This window comes from Heterodontus francisci, chromosome 4 (genome assembly GCF_036365525.1).
Source record: "Heterodontus francisci isolate sHetFra1 chromosome 4, sHetFra1.hap1, whole genome shotgun sequence".
Lineage (NCBI taxonomy): Eukaryota > Metazoa > Chordata > Chondrichthyes > Heterodontiformes > Heterodontidae > Heterodontus > Heterodontus francisci.
The window spans coordinates 131,481,039-131,503,952 of NC_090374.1; the positions used below are offsets into that span (position 1 = coordinate 131,481,039).

The following is a 22,914-nucleotide window of genomic DNA, read 5'->3' on the forward strand; positions in this document are numbered from 1 at the left end:
CCATGTATCTCATTCCACATAATTAAATAGTTCTTACAATACAAAAAATAATTTAATGCGATCATAGATCAGAAATAAAATCAACCAGTATGTGATAAAAAGAGTGTGAGCAAGAAGGCCTCTTACATCCTTGAACAATAGTCATAAGTCAAGGGCTTCCAACATCAACGTTGACTGGTAAGTACACCTTTTGGATCTATTCTGGGGCACATACTGTATGAGCAGACATGCATGGACAAGCAGTGCTGGAGACACACAAAAATATCAGCAGATTTAAATTATGGGGCAGCTACTATGCATTTTTTTCCAGCTCACATTTCAAGCTGCTATAAAGTATGATCTTACACAAACTGACACTTCATTTCATACACTCCAGAATTAATCGATATTTTCTTACCGGTGTCTCATGAAGCAGAACAAGTTTTGTCACTCGTAGGTTCATTTGTATGCCAAGACTTTTATGCTGGAACAGATTGAAAACCTAGAAAAACAATAGTATGTACCAAAAAAAGTGTTTGAAGCCGATGCACAGATATTTAGAAACATTAATCACTGTGACAGCTGAAATGAACACTACAACTGGAAATTGACAAAAAAGAATGTTAATGAAAATGTCCCAGGAGCTGTACATTACCCTAGGAGAATTTGCATGTCAATATGTTAAATTTACATGCGCATATTAGCTTCCATATTTTAATATTAGCCCATAAACAGTACATAGCCTATATCTATCCCTGTGGATTATTCATTTATGGGATGTGAGCATTTTTGGCAAGGCCAGCATTTGTTGCCAATTACTAATTGCCCTTGAGAAGGTGGCGGTGAGCCACCTTCTTGAACTGCTGCAGTCTTTGTGGTGTAGCTACACCAACAATGCTCTAAGGGAAGGAACTCCAGGAGTCTGATCCAGTGATGATGAAGGAATGGCAATACATTTTCATGTCAGGGTGGTGTGTGTTTTGGAGTGGAACTTGTAGGTAGTAGCATTCCCATGTGTCTGCTGCCCTTGAACTTCTAGGTGGTAGAGGTCGCAGGTTTGGAAGGTGCTATCAAAGGAGCCTTGGCAAATTGCTGCCATGCATCTTGTAGATGGTGCACACTGCAGCCATGCTGTGCCAGTGGTGGAGGGAGTGAATATCTAAGGTGATAGATGAGGTGCTGATCAAGCAGGATGCTTTGTCCTGGATGGTATCGAACCTCTTGAGAATTGTTGGAGCTGCACTCATCCAGGCAAGAGAAGACTATTCCATCATACTCCTGACTTGCACTTTAACTATGGTGGAAAGGTTTTGAGGAGTCAGGAGGTGAGTTAGTCACCACTGTAGTTATGGTTAACTCCTTCAGCAACATAATCAGTTTAACTCTTTCCTGATGAAGGTTCACATTCAAAACATTAACCTATTTTTCTCTATCAAGTGCTGATGGTTCTGCTGGGCACTTTCCATTCTACTTTGGAAAGGCCACAAAATACACCACACCACCCCCTGAAAGATGCGCCATGTGGGCCATAAGCACTCTTTATAAGGGAGCCAAAAAAAAATGGACAAACCTTATAAACTTTTGAGTTCTCAGTAATGTCTAAGTCCCAATTCCAGGTGGGATCACTATTGGCAGATGGACAGCTAGTGCACCTCCTTTCACTTGCTATACCAGCCTGCATCTGTCCCGCCAAGCTGGAGACGAGAATATCTCTTGGGAGGAAATTCACGTCCCCGACCAAAATCCTGCTGACTTGGGCTACAGTCTCTGAGGTGGAGAGAGTTTCCATTTCAAACAAGGCCCGTGAGAACCGTGGGGCAGCACAGTGGCGCAGTGGTTAGCACCGCAGCCTCACAGCTCCAGCGACCCGGGTTCAATTCTGGGTACTGCCTGTGTGGAGTTTGCAAGTTCTCCCTGTGTCTGCGTGGGTTTCCTCCGGGTGCTTCGGTTTCCTCCCACAGCCAAAAGACTTGCAGGTTGATAGGTAAATTGGCCATTATAAATTGCCCCTAGTATAGGTAGGTGGTAGGGAAATATAGGGACAGGTGGGGATGTGGTAGGAATATGGAATTAGTGTAGGATTAGTATAAACGGGTGGTTGATGGTCGGCACAGACTCGGTGGGCCGAAGGGCCTGTTTCAGTGCTGTATCTCTAAACTAAACTAAACTAAACTAAACCCAGTGGGGGAGGCTGGGACACAGCAGAATTGTGCCAGAAGATTTTAACCCCTTAATCTTTCATCCTTGGTTTCTTGAGTTACTAATTTTTCAACAAGGCTAGATGTAGCTACAATGTATTCTCACCATATTCATGACAGTCAGTATGAACCTCCTGACAGCATCAGCTCCGTGATAGTTGACCATTGCTGTATCAGCAACAACTAGAGTCTCTACATTATAGTCATGAGATAATTTATATGTGTATCTTCGTCCTCTTCCTCTGCCCATTTGTTTTCTATTTTTGGATTTTCTTTTATCTATAAAACAAAGTTGAAGAATTGTTGATAAAGTGTCAGTGCTAACAACGGATAGAATTATTCAGCATTGATTTATAAACAGTTCAGGCAATGATGAACATTAGAATGTCAGCAAGTAAAAAGAGACTGAAGCACATTTGCCGCCCCAGCAGGACTTCCAGTTTACACAATATCAGTTGGCAGCTAAGAGAGTGTGCTCGCATGAGACAACCTGATAACAAACTTATGTTAAAAACCGCAGTGTAAGCTGGGTCATTTTTCTGAGGTAAATAACAGTGATTGGTTGCTTTGGGGAAGTTAAAAATAAAGTTGTCAGTGAAAAAAAATGTACATTTAGCTACATACAGAAAGAAGAAAGAACTTCTATTTAAATAACGCCTCAGAATGCCCCAAAATGCTTTACAGCCAACAAAGTACTTTCGAAGTATAGTCACTCTTGTAATGTAGGAAATGCAACAGTCAATCTGCGCAGAGCAAGCTCCCACAAACATAGTAGCTTGATGATCTGTTTTAGTGATGTTACTTGAGGGATAAATATTTGCCAGGACATAAGGGAGAATTGCTCCTCATCATCCTTGAAATAGTGCCACGGGATCTTTTATGTTCACCTGAGAAGGAGATGTGACTTTGATTTACGGTCTCATCCAAAAGATGGCACCTCCGACAGGGAAGTGCTCTCTCAGTATTGCATTGGAATTGCAGCCTAGATTTTATACTCAAATCTCTGGAGTGAGACTAGAAGCCACAATGCACTACCAATGAGACATAACTGACACTAACAGAGGACAATAAACAGGGACATTCAAAGAAAACTTGGAATGTGTTGTAATTATTGCCACCTTTAAACCATGGGCTATTATATAAAGGAAGCATTTGGTAAGACAGCAACAGAAACTTTTATATCACACCAGATCAGTCAAAAATACTGAGGGATCAATTCAGGGTTGAATTGTATTTCAGCTCCGCGGCAGCGCCCATTGAACTCAGCGGCGTGCCTGCATTCGCCAGCCGCCACCGAGCCCCCACAATGTTAATCGCGGGGGCTCATTTCCATATAGGCCGCACGTCGCCACCCCCCTCCCATATTATAGGGGGGGTGGGGGGGGGCGGGGGGGAAGGCGAAACTGCCGGGTCCATGCTGCACGCCGGCACAGCTGCGAATCATGTACTGGGGCCCTATTTAAAGGGCTGCCAGTACAGCAGCTGTGCCTGCAACAAAGATGATTCCTGGACACAGCGTGGCAAATTAAAAGGGATACAATGTTATGAAAAGACAGCAGCATTACAGGGTGGCAATGCGGTTCAGTGATGCCTCCCTGACCGCCCTCCTCCAGGCTGTGCATGCAGGACGGGAGGTCCTCTTCCCCAGCGATGGCAGGAACAGGCCCTCTCACCTGACCAAGGCAGCCTGGCTGGAGATGGCTCAGGAGGTGAGCAGCCGTGGTGCCATCTGACGAGACTGGGTGCAGTGCCAAAAACTAATGAATGACCTGCTAATAAGTGCGAGAGTAAGTACAAAAACTGGGTGCACCCACACAGAGTGGCATATGTGTGCCACTGTTGTGCCGAAGAATAGGAGGTTGGGCGGGGAAGGAATAAGCACCATGAATGGTGCAATGTATGGCACAACCTTTCCTTGTCTGACACTCAGGCAAGGGCACCTACATAAGTGGCTCACCCTGAAGTGCACACCAAGAACCCCCCACCTTTGTGGCCAGGAACTGTCTTTTGGCATGTGTCGCCTGTTGACATGCCATTGTTAATATCTGCCCCCTTGCCCCTCCAGGCAAAGATGGCCCACAATTCGATAAGAGTCCTCCCGCATGGGGGGAGGTCCCGCCAGTCTGCTTAGACTGACGGATGCCGAACAGGAGGCTCTGCAGCTGGCACCAAGGCAGCAGGCACGCTCATTCGGGCAGATTGACATCGGGCTCCAAGGTGAGCAGACGCCTAATTGATATTAAACATAGGCACTGTGGTTTGTTGGTTCGGTAATGCAATGCTGCTGACATTGTAAAGTGTGTTACAGCAGAACTGACAATGTCCTTTTTCTATTGTATTTTCCAGATGAAAGAACAGAGTCGAACCCAGCTGGGCGCGTGCCATCTGCCACCTCGGAGGAAGAGCCAGGCTCTAAGGAAGCACCGTCCCATGACATTAATGCACCTTCCACCAGCACAGATACTGTCACCTCGGTGGGTATCCGTCCGGCCTTAGAGTGCGGGTGACAATCTGGTGAGAGCATTGCACACACACCCGAACAGCTGACTGAGGCTGACAACCATGGCCCCTGACAGTCAGAGCCGTGAGAGTGGCCAGGCCCATGCTGAGCCCCAAGCTGCAGATGACCTTCTGCTGTCGACAGACCAGGGAAGGCCAGAGCTGTTGGAAAAGTTATAAAAACTGATGGCGGAGATGCCACAGGCCATGCGCAGCCTTGAGCTGACAACGGGGGAGTCTATCCACGCCATGACTGCTGCCATGTCGCAGGCACATGAGCACCTGGCGTCATCCACTGAAGTGTCGGCAGCCCTTGTGGTGACGCAGAATCAAATAATATGCTCAGACCTGCTATGCCTCGCCGCTACCATCACATCCATTGAGCAGTGGCTAGGCGCGAGACTGACCAGGGGTATGGAGAATGCCCCTGCTCCTGGCCCCTCACTGGAGGGCAGAGGGTTCCAACAAACCCTGAGATGGAGGAGGCGAGCCAGCGGACCATATCTGGGGTTACCCCTCCAGGCGATTCCAATGTGGATGCTGGCCCCTCCGCCCCTCCACCTGCGAGCAAAGCTCCAGCAGCCACGATACCCGAGGAGGATTCTGTGATGATGCTGGATCCTCCCAGCCAGCCAGGGTGCTCCAGGCCTCGTGCGCACAGAGGACAACAGCCAAAGTCATCCACAGCCTAAGGCCAAACAGATCAGCAGCCTTGCTCCAGTCAGGCTGCTAGCACAGAGGTTGCACCGAGAAGGGGCACCCGCAAGCATTTAAAGAAAACACATTGACACAAATGGGAATGCACGGGTGTCACAGCAATGTAAATAAGTCATTCATTAAATGTTCCCCACCAACATGTGCGTCCTTTTCTCTGTGAATAATGTGTGACAGCATGTAGCACCAATGTCACATCCCTTTGCACCGTTGGCCCTTCAGGAGAACCAACTTAAGCAACATCATTGCCATGCCATCATTACTCATGAGCATCTCCATGGATGCAGTGGCATGGATATTGGCTCAGTCAGCTGCTGCCTCTAATGGTTTACACAGGGATGCTGCAGATGTGGACTGGTGCACAGCAGGTGAACGAGGGTAATGCGTGGCTTGCCAAGTCCATGTCAGTTCCTATGGAGCAGACAGCCTTTGCCTGATAAGCCACTGCCATACATCCCTAGCTCACTGCTAGCCCTGCGTGCACAGCCTGAGTGCCATCTGCCCTCCCAAGCGTCTTTTATGTTGTAGGTCCTCGGCATCCTCATAGTCTGAGGTGGAATCCTGTTGATGTCTCTCTTCATCATGCCAGGCCTGGCCATTATTGGGTGCATAGTTGTGCAGAGCAGCAAAGAAAGGAGCTGGCCTTTTCGGCTCGTAGTACAGGGCATCACCCTATCCATCCAGGCATTGGAAGCACTCTTTCAGCATGCCGATCTCCTGCTCAGTGGCTGGCGTTGCATCTCCTCTGCAGCAGTGGTGGAGTCTCTCACTGGTGTCGGAAGCCATGTCTGCAAAGGCTAGCCCTTATCTCCAAGAAGCCACCCTTCCATCTGAGCCAGTTCAGTGAACAGCGGTGGCAGCTGGGACTGGCGCAAGATCCAGGTGTCATGGCGGCTGCCTGAGAAGCAGTCACACATTTGCAGGAAGCATCTGTTGTGTTCACATACCAGCTTCACCTAGATTGAGAGCTCCGTTCATGATGACGTCTGCAGGTGGTAGCCTGGTGGAAGGCCTGATGGCCGCAAGTGCAGTCTATGAACATTACAGCCTATGGTTCTCCGGCAATGGTGCTGAAACCGATGGCCCTCTGGGCCTGGCTGTGAGAGTCCGTCCTGAAGCGGACATACTCACTGGCCCTCCGGTGCAGGGCATTGGTGACTTCCCTGATGCAGCGGTGCACTGTTGACTGTGTGACCCCACAAAGGTCTCTGGTGGGTCCCTGAAAAGTTGCAGAGGCGTCAAGCTTGAGAACCACTGCCACTCTGAGGAACAAAGGCATAGGATATCCACCGAAGCCCATGGGCTGCAGGTCATCTTTGAGCAGAGCACAGAGACATGTGACCACCCTTCCTATATGCGCAATTGCCTCTGACACAGGTGCTCTGATATCCGATGGCATGTCATGTGGGGCCTGTAGATACAGAGCAATCGTAATGACGAGCTCCCCTTTGGGGGCTGCTGCTCAGGACCGGGGGCCTTTACGTGGATCGCACCTGCCTGTTGATTTTGCCTCTGGCGCATACGGATCCTCAGGAGCAGAGGATCACATACTGTAGTATGAGCCATACCTATTTCCATGTGATAAAGTTGAACCCTTCATGTATTCGAAGGTTCCTAACAGGGCAGGGATTGGTGTTGACAGGTACATCAGCTGCTTTCCTGAATCAACTATGTGGTGTGTCATGGCATTGCCCATCTTGGCCAACACAGAGTGGCACAACATGACCACTTCAAGATCCTACCAGCTGACATGATTGCCCCCACCATCCATATAAACATATACCCTTTCTGGCACCCTCCCCGCATACAGAGTGACATGAGAGCTATTGCTCCTTCACAAACACAAACAAACGCAGAGCATTCACTGTTTACGGAGGGAGGGTACATAGTACCTCCCTTCATGCCTGCAGAGCTTTCCCTCCAGTAATTCCAGATCCCCCTCCCTCCTTCCTTTAAGAATGCAGAGCTGAGACCCCTATAATCCCCCCTCCACCCTTCCATTAGGCAGAGTGAGACCCCTGCGTACCCCCCCTCCTCCCTTCCAGTATGCAGAGACCCCTGTAACCCCCCCACCCCTTTAAGAATGCAGAGATCCCTGTGATTCCCCTCTCCTCCCTTCCAGTATGCAGAGTGAGACCCCTGTGATTCCCCCCCCTCCCTCCTCCCTTCCAGTATGCAGGGTGAGACCCCTGTAATCTCCTCCCTCCCAGTATGCAGAGTGGGACTCCTGCACACGGAACTTACCTTCTGTCGCAAAACCTTCTGCCTCTGATGACCCGCCGGCTTTTCTAATCGTAAACGGGACAGCACGTGACAGCCACCCGTCCAAAGTAAAACCAGGAAGTGTCCATGGAGAGGCGGTGGACTGCATAATCTGCAGAGGTAAGTACTGTTTAACATATTCTAATTGGGGTGCCGCCGCCATGCGGCAGGGGGGAGCTGCACCAAGGTCCCCCTGCCACTGGTAATTTGCAGCGGGCCCTTCTCGACGTCGCGGATCGAGGCGGGCCTCGCCCCGCAGAATTTTGCCGGCCCCCGCACCGCGACCAGCAGCGTCAAAGGGCCAGTAAAATTCAGCCCTCAGTATTGCTTTAGTTTCCCCCACTACTTCAATTACCTCATGAATCCAAAACAAGACATCATCGCAGCAGACTGAATCAAGTCTACACCAGGAGATTTATTTATTTTTGTTACGCACCTGTGATTAATAAGACATTAATAAAATTCAGGAGCCTCTATCACATAACTAGCCAGCCAGAAATGTAACCAAACTGTAAATTGCTACACCAGCTTTTAAAGCGCACTTTCATGCATAGCAAGAGTTCCCTAAATCAGACTTTATTTCAAAGGAAACCGTAACCAAACCATCAAACCACTGTTCTAGGCAATCAAAATGCAACTAGCTCACCTGTAGACACGTAGTAATTAATTTCTGCAGTCAAATTTCTCAGGGAAAAGTTAAAGTTGTTCAAACTGTGTTCAATGCTATTATAAAGCATATAGACCTCCAAGTATTCAGGCCAATGGAGCTTTTGATGTTTATTGGCTTGGCTTTACCACAAAATAATTAAAATCTGGAGAAAAATTCTTTGATCACCTTCACTTTCTCAAGCTTAGCACTATAATTAAAAAAGCTGGGAATCACTGTTTGTGTGGACAGGGGTTCTGAGGAGAGAGGAGGAGGGACTTTTCTCAATTTATTGATTTATCTTTCACTCTAGATTCTAGCAGTTTTCTTTTTTTTTTAATTGATGCTATTGTTAAAATTCATCGATCCTTTGAGGTAAACGCCACTCCTTTTGTCTTTTCCAACCTCATCACTTTCATGCATGCCAAACAAATAGCCATTTTCTAAAGATCTAGTTCAGGAAATGTCTGAGGAATCTGCAACGGGATTATTGCACAGAACTGGGATAGTTTGGAATTGCACTAATTATCTTTTAGCCAAAAGGATATTATATCTTTATTTAAAATACTTCCTTTCATATGGTATAGTAATTTTTGAATGCAGGTCATTATCTAATTTAGGTTGATAATAGACATTAATAGGGCAATAATTGCTATAACCACTATCCAAAATTATGTTATTATGCACTGATAAATGTCTTTCAAATAGCCACTCAAATGCAGATTAATTGCATGATTTATGTTCACGACAAAGGTTCCCTGTTCAGATCTTCTGCCATAATTTGCTGGTTTCCATGTTGGCAAGAAGCGATGAGCAAAACTTTGCCCATTGTAATTGATTACATTCACAGTCTTTTTATTTATAATTAGTCTTCACATTGAAGCAGTTAGTTCTGGTTGTTACAAAATTGTGAAGTTGCATTTTAGAACAATAGTGGCACAGCATTTCAAAGCAAGATAAAAATAACTAAATCAAAGTTAATTTTATTGGCCATTTTTGCTTAAGACGCCACATCAAAATGAGTCATCATTAGTACACATAAACCAAAGACACTCATGCAAATACAATTAAGCTGAAACTAAAATCTATTGTGCTGGTAAAGGATTTTAAATATAGAGCAATGTGGAGGTCAGAAAATAGCACGCCTTGGTCCCAATTCCAATCTTTATCACTTCTCTCCTCGCAACCTAATAACCTTTGATACACCTAAGTCTTTGGTTTGTTTAAGAAACTACTTGCACATTCCACTTACTTTACATGGCCTCAAATGCTAGGAAACATTGGGAATTGAATTGGGTACAAATTTTTGTCTTTAGCAATCTTGACACACAGAATCATAGAATTATAGAATGGTTACAGCACCAAAGGAGGTCATTTGGACAGTTGCGTTCATGCCGGCTCTCAGAAAGAGAAACTCAGCTTGACCCACACCCCAGCTCTTTCCCCATTACCCTGCAATTTTTTTTCTCTTCAGGTGCTAATCCAATTCCCCTTTGAAAGCCTTGATAGTATCTGCCTCCACCACACTCAGGTAGTGCATTCCAGATCCCAACCACTTGCTGCATAAAAAGGTTTTTCCTCATGTCGCCATTGGTTCCTTTTGCAAATCACCTTAGATCGGCATCCCCTGGTTCTCGTCCCTTCCACCAATGGGAACAGTTTCTCTTTATCTACTCTGTCTAGACCCCGCATGATTCAGCAACGCCTCCCTAGAGAAGTTTTTACAAGCAGTCTGAGAAAGGAGACAGGTTCTGTTTCCAGCAGGCGGGAGGAGGCCAGCAAGTCTCACCAAGAAGGCATGGCTGGAGGCAGCAGACATTATAAGCTGAGGGGTCATATCAGTGCAGGAAGACACTTAATGACCTGTTGCAGTCTCAAAAGGTGAATGGCGTTTAGAGTTGTAAAATGGTAGTCCAGCATGAATTAAAAAGTGCCCCGAAAGGTGAGGCCAGATGGTAGACCCATGCATGGGGCAACACCAGGCACCAATGTCCACATTGAGGTGCCCAGTTCACACGTACCCGAACCCCTTGCTCAGTGACGGGTGAATGCTGCATTGAAATGCCGAAATGGCCACTGCACACGTGTTCCACATTGCTGTATTTCAAGGTCTGTACCACTCTCTTCCTCACCGGAGGAGTTAAAGTGTGAAAGCATTCACTCCACGGCCAGGTGAAGCCTCTAGTGCATGAACCTCTCAAGCTCATCTTGCCTCCAGTGGCTGCTTTGGACCTGGGAGGCACCCTTCCACTAACAGTGCTTCACTTTTGCTTCCAAACTTGATGGCATTGCTGCTTCAACACACAGCCTGCTGACAGCTTCACAGTATGGCTGCCACTGAGATCTTGCCTTATTTCAGTAGGCAAGTCTCTGAGCTTCCATGCATCCCATATGCCATTGGTAAAAAATCGGAAAAAGGTAGGAAAATAGCAGACAATTAGTTTTTTAACAAGCTTAATTACCTGCCTGCCGCCGATCTGTTAGCCGCTAATCCATCCTGCTGCCCACATCTGGTAAAATTGCATGACGGCAGGAAGGCGGCTCAATGCAGCCGCACACCATTTTAGCGTGTCCCCCACCGCCATGGGGCTGATAAAATTCTGCCCAATGCTCCAGTTGAGGCTAAACTAGTGTTTTATAAAGATTCATCATAACTTACTTGCTTTTGTACTCTATGCCTCCATTTATAGAGCCCAGGATCCTGTATGCCTTTTAAACCACTTTCTCAACCTGCCCTGCCACCTTCAACGATTTGTCCTTTATTTTGTATTACCTCTCCTCATTCTTCCTACCAATATGTACTTCATATTGGTACTTCTCTGCAGTAAGTTTCATCTGTCACCTGTCTATCCAATGCACCAGCCTGTCTATGGCATCTTGAAGTATATCACTATCCTCCTCACAGTTCACAATACATCCAAATTTTGCATCGTCTGCAAATTTTGGAATTGTGCCCTGTACACCCAAATCTAGGTCATTAATATATATTAAGAAAAGCAATGGTCCTAGTATCGACCCCGGAGAACCCCACTATATACGTTCCTCCGAAAAACAACAGTTCTGCACTACTCTCTGCTTCCTGTCACTCAGCCAACTTCATATCCATACTACCAGTTTCCCTTTAATTCCATGGGCTTCAACTTTGGTGCCAGGTCTATAATGTGGCACTTTATCAAATACCTTTTGGAAGTCCATTTACTCCACATCAACGGCATTACCCTCATCAACCATCTCATCAAAAAACTCAATCAAGTTCGTTCAACAGGATTTGCCTTTAACTGGCTTTCCCTAATTAAGCCATACTTGTCCAAGTGTCTGTTAATTATGGATTATCATCTCAAAGCTTTTCCACCACCGAGGTTAAACTGACTAGCCAGTGATTTATCTTTACACCCTTATTTTTAAACAAAGGCAACATTTGCCTTTTTAAACAACATTTGCAATTCTCCAGTCCTCTGGCACAACCCTCGTATCTAAGGAAGATCGGATGATTACGGCCAGTACCTCTATACTTTCTACCCTTAATTCCCTCAGCATCCTCGGATGCATCGCATCCAGTCCGAGTGACTTATCAACTTTAATTACAAGCAACCTTTCTAACACCTCCTCTTCATCAATTTTTAGCCCATCCAGCATCTTAACTACCTCCTCTTCCATTATGACTTTGGTAGCATCTAGCTCTAAGGACTCCTTGATTATCTGTCTATACATATACCTGTAATCTTCAATCCCATTTCTTTAGACATTTATCAGGTAGTTAATTGAAATGCTATTAACTACATTGAATTACATAGGAGTTACAGCACAGAATCAAGCCACTCAGCCCATTTGGTCTAGGCTGGTGTTTGTGTGTCCCACGAGTCTCCTCCCACCCTACTTTATCTAACTACTTTTGATGAAATCAGTTTCACATTCTGGAGTCAATTTTGACTTTTAGGCAACTCATTGACCATAACTGCAGTGAAAATGCAACCATTATTTGAAGTCCTAGCCCATTTACATCAGGCCAATAAGTTGTGAGGTGCAAAACGTCATCTCAATTACGTTAATTTCAAACTTACCTTGACTGGGCCTCCTCAGTTCTATCGTCCCCATCGGTTCCAATCTAAAATAGCAACTGGGCTCACACTGAGCGCTCAGTAGTTGTCCTTCCTCAAAATGTCAGTGGTAGCATTTGTCGGGGTTTAACGGGCAGTAAGGCCAACAACATCACTTAAAGGCCATTACTGCCCAGTTAATGTTCCTTTTATTCTGCTATACCCTTGGCTTGGTTGGAGCTCATCAATGTTGAACATGTCCTATGCTCACGGCCAAATTAAATACCTTATTTAAATCAACAGCCTCTTAATATTTTAAAGACCTGATCATGTCCCCCTCACCCTCTTCCACCCATCTAAGGAGGGCTTCACACACATGTTAAAGTTGCACATTGGCCAACATTTACTTTATATTGCAGATAAATATTTTTTGTAGTTTGTGTATCAGATTTCCAGCATCTGCAATATTTTGCTTTTATTATATACTTTATCTATATTAGTTTCAGCATAAAAATCTGGCAACCAGGCTTAATAAACAACAAAATTGTTGATTTATTATAAAACAAGACTTATTCAATAAAGATGCAAAGCTTATTAACACAGTTTGTAATATGAAAGTATAGATATCTACCCTTCTAAAATAACCTAACACACATACAACAATTAAAGAAAAAAATGAAAAAACTAGCTCTGCAGAGATCAACTTAAAAAAATACTTTGGCCAAGTTATTGTCAATTCTTGAAGAAAAAGGATAAGATATGGAATGTTCCAGATGGCCTTTGTTCTGGTGTCCGGGTACATGTAGACGGCTGTCACTGGAGCAGTTCTGTTCAGGAGACGTCGAGGAGTAGTCTTGCAGGCTTTTTGGCAGAATTACTGCATTGGTGGTCTCAGCTATCACTCTGGATACTCGGAAGATTTTTCAAAACAGGTGGCAAAGGATGAGTTGGGTGGCTTCTCTCTTAGCAGGCTGTACACCAGCTGACCATTCAAACAGTCCCAGCCCAAATCAGAAAGCCAAAACTCCTGGCAACCATCAACCTAGACATGTTACTTCTCTGTAAACAACTCCAATAGCCAGCAAGGCTCCTTGGGCTGAAGTTTATGTTGCCGCTGCTCTAATCGATGGCAGCCGTAAACAATGGTGGCCCCACACGCAGGCCTGCCACGATATTAAACGCATTTAAATGGCCTGGGCAGACCGCCACCCCGTATGACATGAAGGGGTGGGTGGTCCATCCCTGGCAATAGTGTCAGGCACCATTGCGCAGGCACCAATGCCATCTTTAAAGGGCTTCGAGCACTGAAGTACAATTTGAATTTTTAAAGGACTACTCATTATTTTTAAATAAATAAAGTGATCCCAACCCTCTCCCACCTCCCCCCATAAGCATACAAGTCATTACCTATCCCCTCCCCACCAAAACACTTACCTTTTACCTCCGACCTTCCCCCCCCCCAAAGTTCATCAACTTTAAACTTACCCCTTCCCTCCACCCACCAATCAGAGACATTTTACCCCACTCTCCCCAGGACCCCCGCCCCCCCCAACCCACCGCACAGAGAAACTTACCTGCTCCCCGCTCCCCACCAGTGTTCCGTCTTGGCCACTGGCACCAATATGGCACCGGAGCGGATGGCGGGAGCGGCAAGTACTTAATTCCTTCATTAACATAATTTTGCCGATGTAAATTTGTCTCCCATTACAGAGCAGCAGCAAGGCCACCACGAGGCCTCGCCGCTGCCGGCAATATCGAGTCAGGCCTTCTCAGTGTCGAGGCATGTGGTGGGCCTCTGCCAGAGGCATTTTCTGGCCACGCCTGCCACAACCCCCAATGTTGGGTGGGGGGCGGGGGGGGGGGGGGAGGGGGTGCTGTAAAATTCAGCCCCTGATGTTTATTTAGCACTTCATTGTCTCTGCCAGTAAGTGTTTTTTTAAAAATCCGAAGTGTCCTTCCAGTAACCTTTTAAAAAAACAAATCCAGGCATCTCCTCAGTTTTTCATATAAACCAATTTTCACAATCTTTAAGCACGAGTCCTCAAAAAATATTAATAACGGAAGCACCTTCATGACAGTATATTACTAATACTTCAAAATATACTTTCACAGAAGAAGCACTGATGTACAAGACCAGCCAATGATAATTTATCATATCTAGGATTATATAATTATTAGTAGTGTTGATCAGATTTAATCCTAAAAACAGGTGACACTTCATACCTTTGGTGTTTGATGTTTGGTTCCAGCAAATACTGAAATCAAAATAGCAATATCACAGCTGAGTGATAAGAAAACAAAATAAACAGATGTAAAAGTTGTACACATAAACCTAGAAATTATTGCTGGCAATATTAGCAAATGAACCCTTAACACATCTGAATGAAATTCCCCTGTCAGATATTTTAGCAGAGGTGTTAGTTCATGTAAACAGTTTGGCACCTGCATTATCATAGCAAGAAAGTAAATATATCATTCAAACACTTTGTGTCATCAACTAATACTGCTAACTGTAATTTCTAGGCTATAAAGCAACAAGTAATATATACTACAGCCAAGCTGCATTGACCCTCAAACATATGTTTCAGTATTGAGTCCTTTCAAACAAAGCCTCAAAGCTCCACTGAAAAATCATGTACCTGTATAAACTCCACACAATGGTGGTGATGTCTGTTTTTCTGCCGATTTTTCATCCATTGACCGTTTCCTTCTGTATACACGATGAGCATATCCAGTTACAGCCAAGGTGTGATTCAGAGGTTCAATAAATATAAATTCTTCATTAATCTGAATAAATCCCATCTAGAAAATTTACAAGGAAATAACAGTTTAAAATCTACCTTTTACAAACCTGTGAATCTACTACTAGTGCATAATTTAGACAACTTGCATTACTGTATGATTGGGTGGCAATGCATGTTAGTTTCCTGTCATTGCAGCACTGACATTAAGGCTTGAGGTCAATCCAGCCAAACAGGACAAAGATCTCCTTCTTCACTAGCTTTATGGATCACAGGTCAAATAAGATTTCATGGTCTAAGTTTGCTTCCCAATGCACACAAGTCTATGGCATACAATTGTCCTGACATTGAAATGCCACACTGGAGCAGCAGGAGGTGTTCTTCTGGAGTTTAGATGCATCAGGACAATGAAAGAGAATTCTCCCTTGCAGTTGACCCATGTCATACCTGACCTGCATTGTCTTGATTTTGTCAAATTGTCAAATGATGACAAGCGGATAAATGTCACATTCCGAAGCTTGTTGATTCCTCATTTTGATGGATAAACTATCATTCTCTATTTCCCAGGCTGTTCGCCAACTTCAAGCATCCCACACAGCAATCCTTCAAAAGTCACTTTCAGTTCTCAGAATGTAAAGCAAGATTAATGCAGCACCACAACATCATCAACAGCAACTAAATAAAACCAAGCCAAATATCATATTTAAATAACCGAGTTATAAAGCCATACCAGTGTCATGGTAACAGAATAACATAAAATACACAAAAAGCAAATATATATGATTTGTGATAGTCACTGCTGAGGTCCTCACTTCTAAGAACTCCAAGCTGACTACTTTTGGACAAAGAGTTAAAGGATTTAATGTGTGAAGCTCACTGTACCACTATAGAAATAAACTGACATTTACTTCTGAACTAAAAGACTGAGAAGAATGGATAATTTTATTGGAAAAAATTAAGATGTTTCTTAACCCCCCATTTTTATTACTGTTATAATATACCCACTTGAACTTTTATTTACACCTTCCCAACATCATCTTGTCTTTCTCTAGTTATAAGCTTATGACTTCTCATGACAGTTAGCATTGGCATCCCTTATTAACTCACAGGAAGGACGCTGTTTAGAATCTTACTGCTGATATTCCCCCCCCCCCATTAAATTCTCTGGACGTTGTTGTGAAAGTGCTTCTGTTTTTCATTAAAAATATTTTTTGAGGAATTCAGTCAAACTGAAAAAAGGTTGGACCAGCTTTTTTTCAAGAGGGTCATCAAGAGGACACTGAAAGAACTGGTTTGGCAACATCGGTTACTGGTTGGCACATGACTCACGTTAAAAATAGAACAGAAACCCTGGTAACTAGGGAAGATGTGGGCAGAGAAGTGACAGTCGCATGCCCCTTGACAGGACAAGCTCGGGAGCAGCAGAACGCACCTAAGCTTTTGACTGTAGTGTCAGTGTTTACCTTCTGGAATGAGATAAAGTTAGCACCTGCTGCTGAAGAAGTGTCACGGAGGAGGCAAACAGAGTCAAGCGTGTAAAATAAGAGAATTCCAAGGAAGGAGAGAAGACCACAATCCAGCTCAGCTTTCCAGCACCTCTCTAAAGGACCCTGAGAAGTCCACTGTATCAACTCATCTCGTCTCCTGTGTTTGAAGAAAAGCCTGCTAAATTAATTCTCAATGCTGCCTGAAAAGAATTGTTCTAAAAGACCCGAGGGACCAGTCTATATGTACTTGGAGGCTAGACTGTATGGCAGTTTTAGAACACAATATATCGCATCAGCTCGTTTCTTCAAGAATGAGCAAGCATTCAGAGCAAGGACTGAATTTTACCAGCTCCTCGATATCGGGGGTCGTGACAGGGGGGGGGGCCCAGTAAATTACTTGTGGGAGCGGCCTGCCATGACCTTCGACACCAAGAAGGCCCCATTGCATTTTACCGGCGGTAGCGAGGCCTCGGTGCAGCCCCACTGCTGCTCGGCAGCGGGGCCTTCATTTAAATCTTAAAATTGTGTTAAACAAATGCAAATCCACTTACCTGGTCCCGGCAGCCTTCCCACACCGATATTACCGCAACTCGCGCACTTTCAGAACTCTGTATGGAGTTCCAAGGTGAGACACTGGTGGGGAGGGGGTAGGACTGAAATTATCAGGGTGGGAGGAGGGGGGAGTGGGAAAAACTTTTTTTATTGGCTGTGGGGATGGTGGGAAGGGGTTGAAGGGCAAAAGTGACGAGGTTGCGGGGAAAAGTTCAGTGTGGGAATAAAATTAATGTTCGTCATATTGGCAGATAAAACAACCATTAGGGGAGGGGGTTGGAAAAGGGCCTCCAGCTTTTGATTTTTAAAAAACTAAACATTCAAATTTTTGTTAAGTGATTGAAGCCCTTTAAAAATGGCGGCGGCGCTGGACACCATTGCCGGAGATCGAGCGGCCACCCCCGATGACGTTTAGGGGGCGTCCGCTCTGCCCCCTCAATTTAAATGAGCCCCCACGCAAAATATCGCGGGGCTGAGCGGCAGCACTTCCATTACAGAAGGCTGCTGGCTTCAGAGCCCGCTACCGTGAAGTGTGCGCGCTAATAAAATTCAGGCCCAAGTGGTTTTTTGGTCTCCAACAGAGCTCTGAACAAAAATTCCTTTCGCTTTTCTGGTTAACTGGTATACGTGTGTGTGTGTGAGTGAGTGTGAGCGGCTAAGGTAAAAAGGGAACTTTAAAATTTCAGCCTATGTGTTTATGCTTTACTTCATTACTGGTTAAGACTTGTTTTATAACAAACTGATAATTTTGTTCATTAAAGAAACCTGGTTGGTGTGTTTTGTTATGGGAAAAATAGAGTATATGATTGACTGTATTGGTAAGTGGGAAAATTTAAATATATGTTATGACCTGTGGAGAAGTGGAACTAGGACAGTAACATCGTCCACTGTCAAACGTTTCATCTCAAGATCCATCCAACAACTAACAAAATTCAACTCCTACGAACTGCTAATATGAATGGTAGTTAGGCTGGAATTTAAGCTCCTTTTCTCCCAATGGGTTATACGATCTAGTCACAAAGGCAGGGTATTATGCAAGTGAGCTTGTGCCTTACACAGCACACATGGTATAAACAGGAAGCACCACTTTGCATTACCTTGGGAAAAATATAGATATGACATTGCAGTCACCAGAGAAAATATGAATTTTAAAAATAGATATCAAAGTTAACAATTGGGTGGTTCCTTGTACAGCCAAGACTTACCAAAACATCCTTCCATACATTAAATTGGCAGAAATTCAGCTAATGAAGCCTTCTTAGTCAGATTAAAAGGTAAGTTGCAATAAATTTGCAGCAGTTTAATTTCCACACCAGATTTATATACTGTATCATTTCAACTCAATGGGATAGATTTTGAACAGATCTAGCAACTCAAAACTGGGCATCCATGAGGGGCTGTGGGCCATCAGCAGCAGCAGAATTGGACTCAATGTAACCTCATGGCCCGGCATAACCCCCACTCTACTTCTACCATCAAGATGGCAGACCAACCCTGGTTCAATGAGGAGTTCAGGAAGGCATGCCAGAAGCAGCAGCAGGCATACCTCAAAATGAGAAACAAAAACAATAAATGCTGGAAATACTCAGCAAGTCTGGCAGTATCTGTGTTCAGTCAGGTCAGTGACCCTTCTTCAGAACTGACAAATATTAGAAATGTAAAAGATTTTAAGCAAGCAAAGTGGGGGGGGGGGGGGCAAGAGATAACAAAAGAGAAGGTGTTGTCAAAATGAAGTGTCAACCTGGTGAAGCTACAAGCCAGGGCTACTTGCTTGCCAAACAGCATAAGCAGCATGTGATATACAGAGAAGCGATCCCATAGCCAATGGATCAGATCTAAGCTCTGCAGTCCTGCCACATCCAGTCGTGAATGGTGGCAGATAATTAAACAACTAACTGAAGGAGGTGGCTCCACAAATATCCCCATCCTCAATGATGGGGGAGCCCAGCACATCAGTGCAAGAGATAAGGCTGAAGCATTTACAACAATCTTCAGCCAGAAGTGCGAAGTGGATGATCCATCTCAACCTCCTTCTGAAGTCCAGCATCACAGATGTCAGTCTTCGGCCAATTCGATTGACTCCGTGTGATATCAAGAAACAAGCGAACGCACTGGATACTGCAAAGGCTATGGGCCCTGACAATATTCTGGCAATTGTACTGAAGACCTGTGCTCCAGAACTTGCCGTGCCTCTAGCCACGCTGTTCCAGTACAGTTACAACACTGGCATCTACCCAGCAATGTGGAAAATTGCCCAGGTAAGTCTTGTACACAAAAGGTAGCACAAGTCCAACCCGGCCAATTACTGCCCCATCAGTCAACTCTCGATCATCAGTAAAGTGATGGAAGGTGTCGTCAAGTGCTATCAAGTGGCACTTACTTCGCAATAACCTGCCCACTGACGCTCAGTTTGAGTTCCGCCAAGGCCATTCAGCTCCTGACTTCATTACAACCTTGGTTCAACCATGGACAAAAGAGCTGAACTCAAGACGTGAAGTAAGAATGACTGTCCTTGATATCAAGGCAGCATTTGACTGAGTGTGGCATAAAGGAGCCCTAGCAAAACTGGAGTCAATGAGATTCAGGGGGAAACTCTCCGCTGGTTGGAGTCATACCTAGCACATAGGAAGATGGTTGTGGTTGTTGGAGGTCAATCATCTCAGCTCCAGGACATCACTGCAGGAGTTCCTCAGGGTAGTGTCCTAGGCACAACCACCTTCAGCTGCTTCATCAATGACCTTCCCTCAATCATAAGGTCAGAAATGGCGATATTTGCTGATGACTGCACAATGTTCAGCACCATTCGCGACTCCTCAGATACTGAAGCAGTCCGTGTAGAAATGCAGCAAGAGCTGGACAATATCTAGGCTTGGGCTGATAAGTGGCAAGTAACATTCGCACCACACGAGTGCCAGGCAATGACCATCTCCAACAAGAGAGAATCTAACCATCTCCCCATGACATTCAATGGCATTACCATTGCTGAATCCCCCATTATCAACATCATAGGGGCTACCATTGACCAGAAACTTAACTGGAGTCGCCATATAAATACCGTGGCTACAAGAGCAGGTCAGAGGCTAGGAATCCTGCAGCGAGTAACTCATCTCCTGCCTCCCCAAAGCCAGTCCACCATCTACAAGGCAGGAGCGTGATGGAATACTCTCCACTTGCCTGGATGGGTGCAGCTCCAACAACACTCAAGAAGCTCGACACCATCCAGGACAAAGCAGCCCGCTTGATTGGCACCCCAGCCACAAACATTCACTCCCTCCATCACTGACGCACAGTGTCAGCAGTGTGTACCATCTACAAGATGCACTGCAATGAACCAAGGCTCTTTCCAAACCAGCGACCTCCACCACCTAGAAGGACAAGGGCAGCAGATGCATGGGAACACCACCACTTGCAGGTTCCCCTTCAAGCCCTACACCATCCTGACGTGGAACTATATTGCCGTTCCTTCACTGTCACTGGGTCAAAATCCTGGAACTCCCTTCCTAACAGCACTGTCGGTATATGTACCCCACATGGACTGCAGCGGTTCAAAAAGACAGCTCACCACCACCTTGTCAAGGGCTATTAATAAATGCTGGCCTAGCCAGCAATGCCCACATCCCATGAACAAATAAAAAAAATCTAACAGTGTTATTGCTACAAATAAGATCTATTACACAGACCACTCCATTAAGATTAATCTTCTTTCAGAGATCATGGGCCATACTTCCATCTCTATATGCATTCGATTTTGTACCATGAAGAGTCACCCATGCTAATTTGCATCTCCTCCCCACCCACCACCACCCCCAAAAAATTGCATGGTATTCCATTCTATTTGTAACTCCTCAGATAATTAAGCAGTCTGTACCCACATGCTGCAAGACCTGAACAAGATTCAGGCTTGGGCTGATAAGTGGGAAATAATATTTGCATTACGCCAAGTGCCAGCCAATGATCTTCTCCAACAAGAGAGAGCCTGACCACCTCGCCTTGACATTCAATGGCATTACCACACAGAATCACCCATCAGCATTCTAAAAGTTACCATTGACCAGAATTTTAACTGGACTAACCATATAAATACTGTGGCTACAAGTACAGGTCAGATAGGGAATTCTGTGGCAAGTACCTCAGATCTTGACTCTCCAAAGCCTTGCTACCATATACAAAGCCAACACAGGAGTGAAATAGAATGCCCTTCATTTGTCTGGATGAGTGCAGCTCCAATAACACTCAAGAAGCTTGAAACAATCCAGGAGAATCAAGCCCACTTGACTGTCGCCCCAACCACCACCTTAAACTTTCAATCCTTCCACCACTGGTGCACTGTGGCTGCCGTGTGTACATCTATAACATGCACTATAGCAACTCACCAAGGCTTCTTGTACAGCATCTCACAAACCCACAACCTCTACTGCCTTGAAGAGCAAGGGCAGCAGGCACATGGGAACACTACTACCTCCCAGTTTCCCTCCAAGTTACATTCCATCCTGACTTGAAAATATAGCACCAACCCTTCCTTGTTGCTGGGTTAAAATCTCAGACTTCCCTCTCTAAAAGCATTATGAGAATCCCTTCACCAATCTGATAACAACAGTTCAAGGGACAGGCTCACCACCACCTTCTCAACAGCAATTAAGGAATGGGCAATAAATGCTGGCCTCGCCAGCCACACCCACATCCCATGAAGACAAAAAAGAAAGGAGTCACCAGGTATCCAAAAGCAGCTGCCCGTTTCAGGCGATGGCTTCCTTTTAAGATGGAGATCAGGGTCCTATGACATAAAAAGGATCCCAATTGCCAATTTAGGTCAGAGGCTCAGATTTGTCCGTAGGCATTGGAACCGAGAGGCCCACCTGCGTGCACAAAAACAATCAGGACTGCTGCCACCCAGGGACCTTGACCTTCTGTGATAATTTCCCACAGCACCCATCGCTGGTTGGTTGCCCAAAAGTCAAAATAGCTGAGTTTTATTTATTTAGAGATACAGCACTGAAACAGGCCCTTCGGCCCACCGAGTCTGTGCCGACCAACAACCACCCATTTCTACTAATCCTACATTAATCCCATATTCCCTACTACATCCCCACCATTCTCCTACCACCTACCTACACTAGGGGCAATTTACAATGGCCAATTTACCTATCAACCTGCAAGTCGTTGGCTGTAGGAGGAAACCGGAACTCCCGGCGGAAACAGGGAGAACTTGCAATCTCCGCATAGGCAGTACCCAGAACTGAACCTGGGTTGCTGGAGCTGTGAGGCTGTGGTGCTAACCACTGCACCACTGTGCCGCCCTCAGTTAAACAGCATTTGGAGCTATTTCCCTGATTTCTACCTCCCCCAGGGACATCCATACATCCGGTGTAAAGATCAGCCATGGGGTGCACAAGTGCAGGGGTTCCCCGAATAACTGTTGTTGGTCTTGGGCTGAGAATGGCTCCGTCCTCCCCCAGGCTTGCAGTAAGTTAAAGTGCACTCCGCAAGACTATAATCAATTTTTAATCCATGTTTCTCAAGAGGCAGGACACACTGCAATTGCCAATCAAGAAAACATCAATATTCAGTTGAAACACTTGAAATAAATTACAAAGTTCTTTAAATTTTCTTTCATGAAGAAGAAAGGGGGGATTATTTTACTGGCCAGAAACATAGGATAAAAACTCATTGTGGCCTGCTTTCGAGGGCATAAGTGGCACACCGTCAACACATACCCAGACCTGATTTCAGCCCAATCTTGTGTCTCATTTACATTAATTGGATGAGCCACCAGTACCTGTCATGCCTCCACAGATCGGT

General features: G+C 45.2%; 1 protein-coding gene across 1 annotated transcript in view; it reads right to left on the reverse strand.

The window, feature by feature from the left end:
* The window catches only part of LOC137369250 (A disintegrin and metalloproteinase with thrombospondin motifs 19-like), a 593,631-nt gene that overhangs the window by 539,219 nt on the left and 31,498 nt on the right, over positions 1-22,914 (reverse strand). The window contains exons 3-5 of the mRNA XM_068030172.1: positions 14,975-15,137; positions 2,284-2,456; positions 398-481 (exon numbers count right to left, since the gene is read on the reverse strand). Of these exons, the coding sequence (XP_067886273.1) occupies positions 398-481; positions 2,284-2,456; positions 14,975-15,137 (420 nt within the window). The remainder of the gene's footprint in view (positions 1-397; positions 482-2,283; positions 2,457-14,974; positions 15,138-22,914) is intronic.